The sequence below is a fragment of the Stigmatopora argus genome, chromosome 1 (assembly GCF_051989625.1).
Source record: "Stigmatopora argus isolate UIUO_Sarg chromosome 1, RoL_Sarg_1.0, whole genome shotgun sequence".
NCBI classification, from domain to species: Eukaryota; Metazoa; Chordata; class Actinopteri; order Syngnathiformes; family Syngnathidae; genus Stigmatopora; species Stigmatopora argus.
The window spans coordinates 1,627,141-1,641,623 of NC_135387.1; the positions used below are offsets into that span (position 1 = coordinate 1,627,141).

A 14,483-nucleotide genomic window follows, 5' to 3' on the forward strand; every position below is an offset into this window, starting at 1 on the left:
TGTGTGTGTGTGTGTGTGTGTGTGTGTGTGTGTGTGTGTGTGTGTGTGTGTGTGTGTGTGTGTGTGTGTGTGTGTGTGTGTGTGTGTGTGTGTGTGTGTGTGTGTGTGTGTGTGTGTGTGTGTGTGTGTGTGTGTGTGTGTGTGTGTGTGTGTGTGTGTGTGTGTGTGTGTGTGTGTGTGTGTGTGTGTGTGTGTGTGTGTGTGTGTGTGTGTGTGTGTGTGTGTGTGTGTGTGTGTGTGTGTGTGTGTGTGTGTGTGTGTGTGTGTGTGTGTGTGTGTGTGTGTGTGTGTGTGTGTGTGTGTGTGTGTGTGTGTGTGTGTGTGTGTGTGTGTGTGTGTGTGTGTGTGTGTGTGTGTGTGTGTGTGTGTGTGTGTGTGTGTGTGTGTGTGTGTGTGTGTGTGTGTGTGTGTGTGTGTGTGTGTGTGTGTGTGTGTGTGTGTGTGTGTGTGTGTGTGTGTGTGTGTGTGTGTGTGTGTGTGTGTGTGTGTGTGTGTGTGTGTGTGTGTGTGTGTGTGTGTGTGTGTGTGTGTGTGTGTGTGTGTGTGTGTGTGTGTGTGTGTGTGTGTGTGTGTGTGTGTGTGTGTGTGTGTGTGTGTGTGTGTGTGTGTGTGTGTGTGTGTGTGTGTGTGTGTGTGTGTGTGTGTGTGTGTGTGTGTGTGTGTGTGTGTGTGTGTGTGTGTGTGTGTGTGTGTGTGTGTGTGTGTGTGTGTGTGTGTGTGTGTGTGTGTGTGTGTGTGTGTGTGTGTGTGTGTGTGTGTGTGTGTGTGTGTGTGTGTGTGTGTGTGTGTGTGTGTGTGTGTGTGTGTGTGTGTGTGTGTGTGTGTGTGTGTGTGTGTGTGTGTGTGTGTGTGTGTGTGTGTGTGTGTGTGTGTGTGTGTGTGTGTGTGTGTGTGTGTGTGTGTGTGTGTGTGTGTGTGTGTGTGTGTGTGTGTGTGTGTGTGTGTGTGTGTGTGTGTGTGTGTGTGTGTGTGTGTGTGTGTGTGTGTGTGTGTGTGTGTGTGTGTGTGTGTGTGTGTGTGTGTGTGTGTGTGTGTGTGTGTGTGTGTGTGTGTGTGTGTGTGTGTGTGTGTGTGTGTGTGTGTGTGTGTGTGTGTGTGTGTGTGTGTGTGTGTGTGTGTGTGTGTGTGTGTGTGTGTGTGTGTGTGTGTGTGTGTGTGTGTGTGTGTGTGTGTGTGTGTGTGTGTGTGTGTGTGTGTGTGTGTGTGTGTGTGTGTGTGTGTGTGTGTGTGTGTGTGTGTGTGTGTGTGTGTGTGTGTGTGTGTGTGTGTGTGTGTGTGTGTGTGTGTGTGTGTGTGTGTGTGTGTGTGTGTGTGTGTGTGTGTGTGTGTGTGTGTGTGTGTGTGTGTGTGTGTGTGTGTGTGTGTGTGTGTGTGTGTGTGTGTGTGTGTGTGTGTGTGTGTGTGTGTGTGTGTGTGTGTGTGTGTGTGTGTGTGTGTGTGTGTGTGTGTGTGTGTGTGTGTGTGTGTGTGTGTGTGTGTGTGTGTGTGTGTGTGTGTGTGTGTGTGTGTGTGTGTGTGTGTGTGTGTGTGTGTGTGTGTGTGTGTGTGTGTGTGTGTGTGTGTGTGTGTGTGTGTGTGTGTGTGTGTGTGTGTGTGTGTGTGTGTGTGTGTGTGTGTGTGTGTGTGTGTGTGTGTGTGTGTGTGTGTGTGTGTGTGTGTGTGTGTGTGTGTGTGTGTGTGTGTGTGTGTGTGTGTGTGTGTGTGTGTGTGTGTGTGTGTGTGTGTGTGTGTGTGTGTGTGTGTGTGTGTGTGTGTGTGTGTGTGTGTGTGTGTGTGTGTGTGTGTGTGTGTGTGTGTGTGTGTGTGTGTGTGTGTGTGTGTGTGTGTGTGTGTGTGTGTGTGTGTGTGTGTGTGTGTGTGTGTGTGTGTGTGTGTGTGTGTGTGTGTGTGTGTGTGTGTGTGTGTGTGTGTGTGTGTGTGTGTGTGTGTGTGTGTGTGTGTGTGTGTGTGTGTGTGTGTGTGTGTGTGTGTGTGTGTGTGTGTGTGTGTGTGTGTGTGTGTGTGTGTGTGTGTGTGTGTGTGTGTGTGTGTGTGTGTGTGTGTGTGTGTGTGTGTGTGTGTGTGTGTGTGTGTGTGTGTGTGTGTGTGTGTGTGTGTGTGTGTGTGTGTGTGTGTGTGTGTGTGTGTGTGTGTGTGTGTGTGTGTGTGTGTGTGTGTGTGTGTGTGTGTGTGTGTGTGTGTGTGTGTGTGTGTGTGTGTGTGTGTGTGTGTGTGTGTGTGTGTGTGTGTGTGTGTGTGTGTGTGTGTGTGTGTGTGTGTGTGTGTGTGTGTGTGTGTGTGTGTGTGTGTGTGTGTGTGTGTGTGTGTGTGTGTGTGTGTGTGTGTGTGTGTGTGTGTGTGTGTGTGTGTGTGTGTGTGTGTGTGTGTGTGTGTGTGTGTGTGTGTGTGTGTGTGTGTGTGTGTGTGTGTGTGTGTGTGTGTGTGTGTGTGTGTGTGTGTGTGTGTGTGTGTGTGTGTGTGTGTGTGTGTGTGTGTGTGTGTGTGTGTGTGTGTGTGTGTGTGTGTGTGTGTGTGTGTGTGTGTGTGTGTGTGTGTGTGTGTGTGTGTGTGTGTGTGTGTGTGTGTGTGTGTGTGTGTGTGTGTGTGTGTGTGTGTGTGTGTGTGTGTGTGTGTGTGTGTGTGTGTGTGTGTGTGTGTGTGTGTGTGTGTGTGTGTGTGTGTGTGTGTGTGTGTGTGTGTGTGTGTGTGTGTGTGTGTGTGTGTGTGTGTGTGTGTGTGTGTGTGTGTGTGTGTGTGTGTGTGTGTGTGTGTGTGTGTGTGTGTGTGTGTGTGTGTGTGTGTGTGTGTGTGTGTGTGTGTGTGTGTGTGTGTGTGTGTGTGTGTGTGTGTGTGTGTGTGTGTGTGTGTGTGTGTGTGTGTGTGTGTGTGTGTGTGTGTGTGTGTGTGTGTGTGTGTGTGTGTGTGTGTGTGTGTGTGTGTGTGTGTGTGTGTGTGTGTGTGTGTGTGTGTGTGTGTGTGTGTGTGTGTGTGTGTGTGTGTGTGTGTGTGTGTGTGTGTGTGTGTGTGTGTGTGTGTGTGTGTGTGTGTGTGTGTGTGTGTGTGTGTGTGTGTGTGTGTGTGTGTGTGTGTGTGTGTGTGTGTGTGTGTGTGTGTGTGTGTGTGTGTGTGTGTGTGTGTGTGTGTGTGTGTGTGTGTGTGTGTGTGTGTGTGTGTGTGTGTGTGTGTGTGTGTGTGTGTGTGTGTGTGTGTGTGTGTGTGTGTGTGTGTGTGTGTGTGTGTGTGTGTGTGTGTGTGTGTGTGTGTGTGTGTGTGTGTGTGTGTGTGTGTGTGTGTGTGTGTGTGTGCGTGCAGTGGTACCTAGACATACAATCGTAATCCGTTCCGAGACTGAGATCGTATGACGAAGTTCTCGTAACTCGAGCGGACGTTTCCCATTGAAATGAATGGAAAACAAATTAATTCGTTCCAACCCTCTGAAAAAAACACCAAAAACAGGATATTCGATTGGAAAAAATGTTTTATTTCTTCTAATTCCCCATCTATTAACAAAGTAACACATAACTAGTGTTTTAATAGTAATAAAATGTGTTTAATCTAACTAAAATTGGGCGGATTTCGCCGAGGGGAGAGAGACGCACAGAAGGGGCGGGGGCTCCGTTTTTTACTTTCCACGACAACGCACTCGTAAACGGAACAAATAAATTTAAATTAACTTGGATTAATATATACGGACACACTCAAACATACGTTTAATGTAACTTTACACAAAACTGAATTCTAATTTTGTTTTAATCTTTCTTTTAACTCCGTTCTGGCTGGGTTGCCACGCCTCCACCCTTGCGTTCGCTATCGATGGGCTGTTTGCTGTTGTGCTATTCGCTTCAAGATATTCCGAAAATGATGCACACAAATGTCCTCACAATCGGATAACGCACGACCACTTGCCAACGAGAAGCAGTCTTTTATCAGCGATCGCTCCGCTGCTCATGGGAGCATCGGGGGCGCTGGCTCGCGGCTCCCTTCATCTGTGGTCGCAACCGCTTTGAACGGCGCCTATGAGAGAGTTGCGACCGGGGATGCTGTTGCGGGGAGTTGCGAGCCAGTGCCCCTGATGTTCTTATGAGCAGCGAACGAGAAGTAATATAATACTCCTCGTATTAGATAATAATAATAACAGGAAATGCAACAGCTGAGCCTACCCACGTATTGATTGTGGGTAATGAAGTTTTATTCTGAGAAAGAGTGCCATTGCCTATCGGCGTTGTGTGCACGAGTATACTTCATTACCCAGAAAGCCCTCTTTTTCCCGCGCATGCGCGTTGTGCGTTTCCTGCTCAGAACTCGTCTGAATAACTCATTCGGTGCTCGTAGATATTGTTATACGCGAAAGAGATGCAAAAAAGAGTGCCATGGCCAGCTGGCTTGGTCGCATCACGACATTTTGATCGCATCTCGGGCGAATTATCCGATCGAAATTTCCGCCGTAAGACGAGAATATTGTATGAGGAGCGGTCGTATGACGAGGTATGACTATATGTATATATGTGTATGTGTATATGTATATGTGTATGTGTGTATGTTTATATATTTGTGTGAATGTGTGTGTTTGTGTGTGTATGTGTATGTGTGTATGTGTGTGTATGTGTATGTGTGTGTATATACATATATGTAGGAAGAGAGATGCTTACATTTTTTTTTCTCAACGTAGACTCCCAGCACTGATCTCACAACAATTTTGACTTCTCTGTCATTTAACTTTGTGCCCCTCATGAACACTTTCAAGGGACTAAACAGGTGATAATGTATGGGGGATTAGATGAAGGCCCAGCCCAGTTCATTAATGGTCTGCACCACTTGGGCTTCTTCATAATGTATAATGACTGCCTCTAAACCACATGTGTCAAACCGATTCCGCCGAGGGCCACAGTGGGTCCTGGTCTTTGTTCCAACCGATCCAGTGCCGACATTTTAACCAATCAGGTTTATTTTAAAATAAGTAGCACCTGACTTTAATTAACTGATTACACTTGCAAAAGGTATCCTCTTGTTGAGTTGGAATGAAAACCTGCACCCACTGCGGCCCTTTGAGGACCGGTTTGACACCCCTGCTCTAAACGATGACTGCTGCGTTTGTTCTTCATGGCTTTCTTGACCGGCCTTAGCAGTTTATAGTAGTTAGTACGGAGCTTGAAAGTGACAGTGAAGTCATAAGTGCTGTTAGCGACTGGCTGAGATAGTCGAACATTTTTTACATTGAGGGACAGTGCTGTGAGACTACATTGAAAAATGAAATCTGTAATACAAAAATTCACCATATTTTTTGAATGACCCCTGTACAAAGGACATCTAGGTGAAGCATACTTCTCCCTAACAGCCTTTGCATTGCGGTTGTTCTGTACTGCCACAGGTTTTGACAAGTCCCTGAATACCAGGGGATCCAGAAGGTCGAGTTCTTCTGAAGTGTAGTCTGACAAAATCCAGGGAAACTATTTCAAAAGGATAAAGGGTTATAAAAGGAAGGTACTTCAATGGTTCATGTATAGATTCAAGGTATGTACGTACCACTGGATATTGGGCCAGGTCATTGTATGTTCTGCCAGCTATTGTGTTGAGCTGCATCAAGTAGTCAAAGTTGGAAATCTCTCGGTTGACCCATTTCTGAAGACAGTTTGGCAGCCAAATCAGATGACATTTAAGCATGGGGTCATTGAATATATATGATTTTTTTTCTAAAACTGAAAGTACAAACACCTATTCCCTTAATTTTTTTGCATGATTTTTCCAGCAAGCCAAGTTTCATGACCATGTGTAGGATTTATTTAATAAATTTGAATTTTCTCCGAAATTGACGGACATGAGTTCCCAAACCTGTCAATGTTATGTGACTTTGATGAGCGCGCCGTTTGACGGACGACATGCTGCCAATACAGTGGTACCTCGACCTACGATCAGCCCGTGGTACGACATGCTCGTAGTACGACATGCTCGTGGTACGCCGAAAATTTTGATCGAATAATTCGCCCGAGATACGATCAAAATTTCGAGATGCGACCAAGCCAGGTGGCCATGGCACTGTCTTTTTTGCATCTCTTTCGTGTATAACATATATATATATATATATATATATATATATATATATATATATATATATATATATATATATATATATATATATATATATATATATATATATATATATATATATACGAGCACTGGGCGGACTTTGCATTTCCCCACCCGTTTTTTCCCCCACGTTGGTCTACATTTACATACAAGGTATACAACAATGTATCGGCAGAGTTTTGCAAAGAAAAGGCGACCGTTGACAATCGACATGAAGCGCGAAATAATTGACCCTATCCCCGGCGAAATAAGTCTAATTTTACTTCTATTAAACACATTTTATTACTATTATTACTATTACTATACTCGTTATTTATTACTTTGTCAATTTATGGCGAATTAGAAGAAATAAAACATTTCTTCTAATCCAATATCCTGTTCTTGGTGTTTTTTCAGAGGATTGGAACGAATTAATTTGTTTTCAGTTCATTTCAATGGGAAACGTTCGCTCCAGTTATGAAAAGCTCGACATAGGATCGGAACAGATTACGATCGTATGTCGAGGTACCACTGTATAGAGGAAAGGCAGAAGTTGCTGAGGATTTTTTTTTGTGCACCAACTTAACCCCAGTCTAATTTGAAACCACTACTTTTCAAGACTACAGCATCATGTACTCATTTATTTTTTGGAATGTAATATACATAGGTTGTAGACTACACATATTGTATGTTCACATGACCATTGATAATTTTAATTGTTGCCAGTTTTTGCCCTCAGTCTTACAGTAATCCCTCAAATTTTGCAGATAATGTAGACCAGACATGGCCGTGATAATTGAAAAAACATGAAATAGGATCACCCTTTTTATTACTACCATACATCCACGTTTTTGAGCCTATACAAAAATAGTACAATTATCAAGTGTATTTATTAAATGTTACACTTATAGGCATATGAAAAGACTAATGTATTAATATCTAAATCTAATCTATTTATTAAAAATTGTAGAGTGGTACGTTGAGATACGAACTTAATGCATTCTGGGGCTGAGCTCATATGTCGATTTACTCGTATTTCAAATCAACGTTTCCCATAGAAATGAACTAAATAAAATTTAATTAGTTCCCACCATCTGGAAAAAACACCAAAAAATGGATATTACAATGGAAAAACATATTTTTATTGGTTGCAATTCACCATCTACCAACAGAGTAACAAATAACTAGTGGTTACGATGTTTAATAACAGGCATTATTTTATACAACGGGGAGTTTGTGGATGGGAGAGAGAGAGTACAGAGAGAGAGTCACTTGACGGATGCCCTCGTAACATAACAAACTTTAAATTTAACTTAAATGAACTTAGATTCCTATAAACACACTTAAAAAAAGTTTTAATCTTACGTTACACTAAATTTAAACTTTCTTGTGCAATAACCAAGGCAAAGAGGTTCATGTATTCTCCCGCGGTTTTTGGGGCGAACTTCCTGCTTCTCCATACGTATTCATGAGCCAGCTCAGTCATGCGTATACTACTCATGTTTTTCGATTATTTCATGCTTAATATCGATTGTCATCATACGCCTTTTCTTTGCACTACCCTTCATTGCACCGGCTTGCTTTGGATCCATTGTGTTCCCCCTAATTCTGCACTGACTATTGCAAAAATAAAATGAAAAAATGCAACGCACCGCCTAGTGCTCGTAGAGATCTTTGCACGAAGGAGATTCAGCAAGAGAGAGTGCGGGGAAATCATAAACCAGCCTCTCGCAGCCTGGCCAACTGGCTGTCTCAAATGCTCATATCTCAAAATGTGTCTAGTCTCTCAAGGTAAATATTTGCTCGGAATTTTACTCGTATCTCAAATACCTCGTATGTCGAGGTGCAGATATTCTTAAAGACCACGTTCGTCATCCTTATCCTTGTCGTTGTCCGCTGCCTCTTTGAGTGGCTCTCGAGCAGTGTGATGTCCTCTGTGGTCATGTCTGAGAAGCCTTTAGTGGCTACCAACCGAACCAGCTTCACGGTCTTATTTACGTCGTAAATCCCTCATAATCCTGGTTAATTTTTTGGGCGTCCACAAATTTACAGTTCGAGATCCTGACCGATAGAACATTCTCAATCTTTAATAAGTTTTCATCCCTAGTGGTTACTTGGACAAGGACTTGGTGTCCTTGGAAAAAGATATCGTTGCCGTTTTCGGAATGTTCGCTTCTTCTTTCTTGATGTAACGCACGTTAGATTCATTTATGCCATAATGACATGCTACATAGGCATACTTATTGCCCAGCTTCAGCCTATCCAGCAACTTCACTTTTTCGGTCCCTGTCATCATGTTTTTTTTCTTCTCTTGGGGTCATTAGATTCTTTAAATGGCACAAGACTCTTCAGAAGGCATTTTCAAGAGTGATTCGAAATCCAGACAGAGCTGGACTAGGTTAGCGTAGTCTTCCTTTACGAGGTGATGTGCGCGATGCGTAATCCAATCCGAACAAAGGAGGAAAAGGGAGGATGTCGTCTTCCTCTACGAGGTGATGCGTGCGATGCGAAATCCAATCCGTACAGAATAGGAAAAGGCAAGACGTCGTCCTTCTCGGGCTTTTATCATATTATTCTGCACGTATTTTTTCTTCTACGGTAAAATTTCGCTTCATCGGCGCTGAATTGCTTGGCGTTGCAAATTTTGACATTTTTATGAACATTTTTTATTCAGATGTCGTGAAACCGCAAATGTTGAAACCGCCCAGTGGTGAAGGATGACAGCATTGCTCCTTTAAATAAAGTGGTACCTCTAAAAATGCATATGTTCCAGAAGTGGATTCGTTAATGGGGTTCTTTGTAAGTAGAGAGTAAGTAGTTCTAAAGTCTTCAATACTACCCTTGAAAACCCTATAACAATAATAAAAGTATACAAATTTTTGTATGAAATATGTGGAAACACAAAAAAGAGAAAAAAAGTGTCGTGCAAAACCTTTCCATTGGTGTGGATGGGTGAGGGTGGAGAAGAAGGCAAAGGATTGGTAGCTGAGTAAACATACGCACAAACGCACGCAAACACACGACCGCAAAACTTATAATTTTGTTATATTTTCTGAAAAATGATTGCCTTTGAAGACACTTAATTTTCCTAAAATGTGCACGGTACTCACTCGTCGTCAACCTAGGCGATAGTAAGGCTCGTGACCACTTTGATAACAGCATGCTACTTTTTTTTCACTCGCTCCATAACTTTCTTCAGTGAAAATGATGATAAGCAAAGAATAGAGCTCCATTAAGCACTTTAAAAGCCCAAGAAACAAGGAGTCAAAGCTCCTTGACGAACGAGGTACGAAGGCGCCACAAATCAGGAACTCACCGCCTGAGCAGCTCTGCCATGATCCGGGGAAAAGAGAAAAAGTTCCCAGAAAGGGGGCTTTTGGTTGGAAGGTGACGCTCATACTTCGGACAAGATAGAGGTCAATGTTTTTGGTCCGGGTTCCAGTCATTTTCCCCTGTTGCATACGATGGACACTAACATAATTGTGCCAAAATATCAAATTATTCAAGTTGAAAAAAAGAGTCTATCTTGACGACAACTGGATGCTTTTTAATGACAGAAATGACAATTTTCTTACCAGACGCTACAGGTCTCACAAAGCATGGACAAATAGACTTAGGAACAGTTTTTTTCACACAGCCATCAGGACTCTGAACTTGCCTTAGCACGACACACCATCCCTTCTAATAATAATAATAATAATCGGACATAGGCCCTGTTGTCATTTTCACAACACAAAAAAGCCTACTTGTCATCACACGCAGAAACTGCGTGTGACGAAATTGATGGTGCTTCTCCATAAGCTACGTTTACTCGGCAAAAGACCTAAATAAGTGTAAGTTACGGACTTGTAATTTGGCATTCTGCTGTTGTGGATACAGGTCGCTTACCTCTCGCTTACCTCTCGCTTACCTCTCACTGTCTTTCACTTACCATACTTCAGTCAGCTAGTAGGAGGCAGATCACCACCCAAACATCTTTTCATATTACCGCAGAAGGGAATGTGTGTTATGTTACCGCGAGTTTAGATTTCTGATGGATGTGGGGAAAAAACTGTCCTTAAGCCTATTTGTCCGTGCTTTGTGGGACCTATAGCGTCTGCCAGAGGGCAGCAGCTGGAACAGATTGTGGCCAGGGTGGTAAGGGTCCCCTATGATGTTCTTGGCTCTGCTGAGGTAACGAGGGCTGGCAATGTCTTCCAGTGAGGGCAGAGAGCAGCCGACAATCCTCTGGGCAGTGTTAATCACTTTCTGCATGGCCTTTTTGTCTGCCGCCGTGCTTCCAGCGTACCACACTGTGATGCCGTACGCCAGGATGCTCTCTACAGTGGTTCTATAGAAGGTTATCAGAAGATTGGTGCCCAAGTTGTTCTTCCTAAGTACCCTGAGGAAATGGAGTCGTTTCTGAGCCTTCTTCACCACTGCCGCGATGTTTGTAGACCATGAGAGCTTATCCGTGACGTGGACCCCCAGGAATTTAAAGGACTGGACCCTGTCTACACATACTCCATTTATGAGAAGTGGGGCCAGATCTGTGCCTTGTTTGCGAAAGTCCAGGATTATTTCTTTAGTTTTCGTGGTGTTCAGTGTGAGATTGTTCACCGAGCACCACGAAGACAAATTGTTGACCTCATCTCTGTAAGCCGACTCATCCCCTCCTGAGATGAGTCCGACCACAGTGGTGTCGTCAGCGAATTTGATGATGGCGTTAGACTGGTGGGTGGGTGTACAGTCGTATGTGTACAGGGAGTACAGAAGAGGACTCAGTACACAGCCTTGAGGGGAGCCAGTGCTTAGTGTAATGGAGGAAGAGAGGTGGGGACCAAGTCTAACAGTCTGTGGTCGGTTGGTCAAGAAGTTCTTTATCCAGCAGCAGATTGAAGAGGATAGTCCAAGGTGGGAGAGTTTGTCAGTCAGAATGTCCGGTTTTATGGTGTTGAAGGCTGAGCTATAGTCAATGAAGAGCATCCTCACGCAGTTCCCATGGTGTTCCAGGTGGCTCAGTGCTGTATGAAGAGCAATGGCAATAGCATCATCAGTGGACCTGTTTGCTCTATAAGCAAACTGGTGAGGGTCAATTGAGGGAGGGATTGTATTCCTGATATGGCGGGCTACCAACTTTTCAAAGCACTTCATGATCACAGGCGTGAGGGCAACAGGCCTATAATCATTCATGCTGCCAATGGTTGGCTTTTTGGGTACAGGGATGATGGTGGCAGATTTCAGACAAGATGGAATGATGGATTGTTGCAGGGAACAATTGAAAATGTTTGTGAAGACTCCAGCCAGCTGGTCAGCACAGGCTTTGAGCACCTTCCCAGGTACTCCGTCTGGGCCAGCAGCCTTCCTGGTGTTCACAGACCGCATTACCAGTCTCACTTCCTGTTCCCGGAACGTCAGTGTATTGCTGCAGGGTGGTGGTGGGGTTGTTGAGACTGGGTCTGATTTGTCAGTCTCAAAGCGGGCAAAAAAACGGTTCAATTTCTCCGCTAGTGAGGCATCTGCATTAACAGACATATTATTGTTATTGTAATTGGTAATATGTCGTATTTCTTGCCACATCTTCTTTGGGTTATTTTCTGTGAAGTGCTCCTCAATTTTTTTGGTATATGCTGCCTTGGCCTTTTTAATGCCTCTTTTCAGCTCAGCTCTGGCAGCTCTATATTTTATCTTGTCCCCTGATCTAAAGGCGGAGTTACGGCATTTGATGAGTGCCTGTGTCTCATTGGTCATCCAGGGTTTTTGGTTAGGAAAAACCCGTATTCGTTTATCTATAGTGACGTTGTCAATGCAGTTTTTTATGTAAGAAAGTACAGAGTCCGTGTAGTCCTGGAGGTTGTCGTGTACAAAAAGTTCCCAGTTGGTGCGGGAAAAACAGTCCTGCAGCTGAGAGAGTGCGTCGTCGGGCCAAGTTTTTATTATCTTTATTTGTGGCGTTGTTTGCCTCCGGAGTGGAGTGTAAGCGGGGGTGAGAGATAGGCAGAGGTGATCTGATCCAGCTAGGTGAGGGAGGGAAGTGTGCAATATCTTAGATTGTGCAATATTTTAGAATTTACCTTGCCAGGATGTGACTTTTTATATTTTTATTTTATTTATCTATGTTTTTTTACTGGGAAAATGCACTTTGTGGAGTAGCATTGCCAATTTCATTATACACAGTTGTGTATGATGACAATAAAGGCTTTTGATTTGATTTGATGTTGTGGCGGCTATATTGGTTCTAATGTCGAAATATCTCGATTCTTTCGATGGTTCATTTTCGAACAAGAAATTACAAAAAAAATCAAAGCAGAATTTTGTTTTATTTCATAATTACAAATGTACAATCATTTCCGTCCTGTGTTCCAAAACTTAGACAAATTAAAAAAGGACGTAACGTGACCAGTACAACCAGGAAGTGTGTCCATAGCTGTCTAGTGTTCAACAAGTTTCTGGGTGCAATAATAGAATGAGCTACACAAAATGCAGGCTGATATTTTAATGATCGACCACAAGACCTTCGATCAGCCTTGACAACTATTGGGAAGTGCTGACGTGGTAAACACTACGAACACATCTATCAAGACTACCGTATTTTCACGACTATTTGGCGCATCATATTTTACGCCGCAGTGTCAGTAATGAGTGCTATTTCTGTATTTTAGACACACAAAGCACGCACCATTTCATTAGACGCATATATATTATATATGGATGAACATCGAAACGCAATAGCGCTGGCTACCGGAAGCAGCTTATTTCCGGGTTCCGGTCCGCAGTGACTGCTGGGAAATATAGTTCTTGCGCGCAACACCCACACGCTAAAAACACACTTTAAAAAGGCAGCGGAAGCTAAACTGAGTTTGGTTGTACTTTATTTAGACATTTTACAACTTACTCACGTCATCATCACCCACAAATCCATCAAAGTCCTCATTTTCTGTGTCCGAATTAAACAATTGCCCAAATGAGTCTTCCAAAACGCTGGGTCCCGCGGTTGTAGTTCTCAAGCCTCCGGGAATGACGGCAAGCTCCGAGTTATTATATATTATATATATACATAGTTCACAGTCTAACTTTGAATGCTCTGTTGACGCCAACATTTAGCGGCAGGATTTCTTTTGTAAATACAGCCGAAATGACGGCCGCCACCAAATTAGTGTGGTCGCCATCATACTAACTGTATTGAAGAGCTGGGTGTATTAAGAACTCTATATCCCAGCAGTCACTGCGCAGTACTTTATCTACGGGAAAATAGTAGAGTCGGGGGCTGGTTTCCGTAGTTGTCCTATCGACTGATTTATTTTATTTTATCGTGATAACAATTTTAGTATTAGTCCATATATAAAGCGCACTGGATTAAACGGCGCACTGTCTATTTTGGAGAATTTTTTTGACTTTTATGCGCGCCTTATAGTCGTGAAAATACGGTACTCACGTCTGGCTAGTCAGAGCACGTAAGATGGCGACGCCCTGAGCGAGCAGTGGCAGGCACAAGTGAGTGAGTTTTTTCATGTTTTATTCAAGATATGTTTGTTTTGTCTTGAATTTCATTCATAGATGTCAAAATACATTTTGTTTGGCGTTTATACTGTTTATCTTTTCTCTATTTTGAAATGAATGACCGTATCGGCCGCATTGTCTTGCGTTATGGCATTTCGTCGTCGTCACCTTGCAGTTTCGTGCATGTCAAGTATAATTTATGCGCAAATTAGCCGTACCCTGGATTCAGTCATCATTTTTTTAGCGACAAATACGGCCTATACGCGAGAACATGCGGTAAATACAGTCATACCTCTACTTACAAATGCCTCTAGGTACAGAAGTTTCAGGTTACATTTTTTTTAAAATATGCAAATGGGTGACTCAAGTTACGAAAAAGATCCAAGTTACGAAATCCCCAAAAAGTAAATGCATTTCCTTATCCGTTTTTTTTAATTTCCCACATTAAGCGATTACAAACTGTACAAATGCAACACCACACATATTTTCACACAGACACACACACACACACACACACAGTGCACACGTAAAAGTCTAAAATGTACTACAAAGAGGATGGCTTTCGGCCCTGGTAGAATGGGCTCTTGCCGCCATCTGGCGGAAAACACGGGTATTACATCTATAACGCCCGCGGAGGAAGATTTTTCAGTGGCGCAGGGCATATTTTCATATGCTTTATTTATTTTAAGACATTAATAATTCATTTCCTTATAATTTTCTCTCATTTTTGTGTGTTTCCTCACATCTTTCATACAAAATTGGGACACTTTGACCAATTTTAAAGGGTTTAGTTGGTAGTTATGTGAGGACCTTGGAACGAATTAGATAATTTACATATAAAGTACACCTAAATACGAAATTTTCAAGTAACGACAAAAGTCTTGGAACCAATTAATTTCTTAAGTAGAGGTACGACTGTACAAGCAAGTTTGGGGCAAGGATCACCACTTCATCAATAACTG

The 14,483-nt window shown here is 43.2% G+C and overlaps 1 protein-coding gene across 8 annotated transcripts in view; it reads right to left on the bottom strand.

The window, feature by feature from the left end:
- Nucleotides 1-14,483, bottom strand: part of nbeal1 (neurobeachin-like 1) — a 160,902-nt gene that overhangs the window by 34,725 nt on the left and 111,694 nt on the right. For all 8 annotated transcript variants that reach the window (XR_013304942.1, XM_077617428.1, XM_077616606.1 and 5 more), the window contains 2 exons: nucleotides 5,503-5,598; nucleotides 5,302-5,426 (listed from right to left, as the gene is read on the bottom strand). Coding sequence is in view for 7 of the 8 variants with exons in the window: in XM_077617428.1 (XP_077473554.1) it covers nucleotides 5,302-5,426; nucleotides 5,503-5,598 (221 nt within the window). In the remaining variant the exon portion in view is untranslated. The remainder of the gene's footprint in view (nucleotides 1-5,301; nucleotides 5,427-5,502; nucleotides 5,599-14,483) is intronic.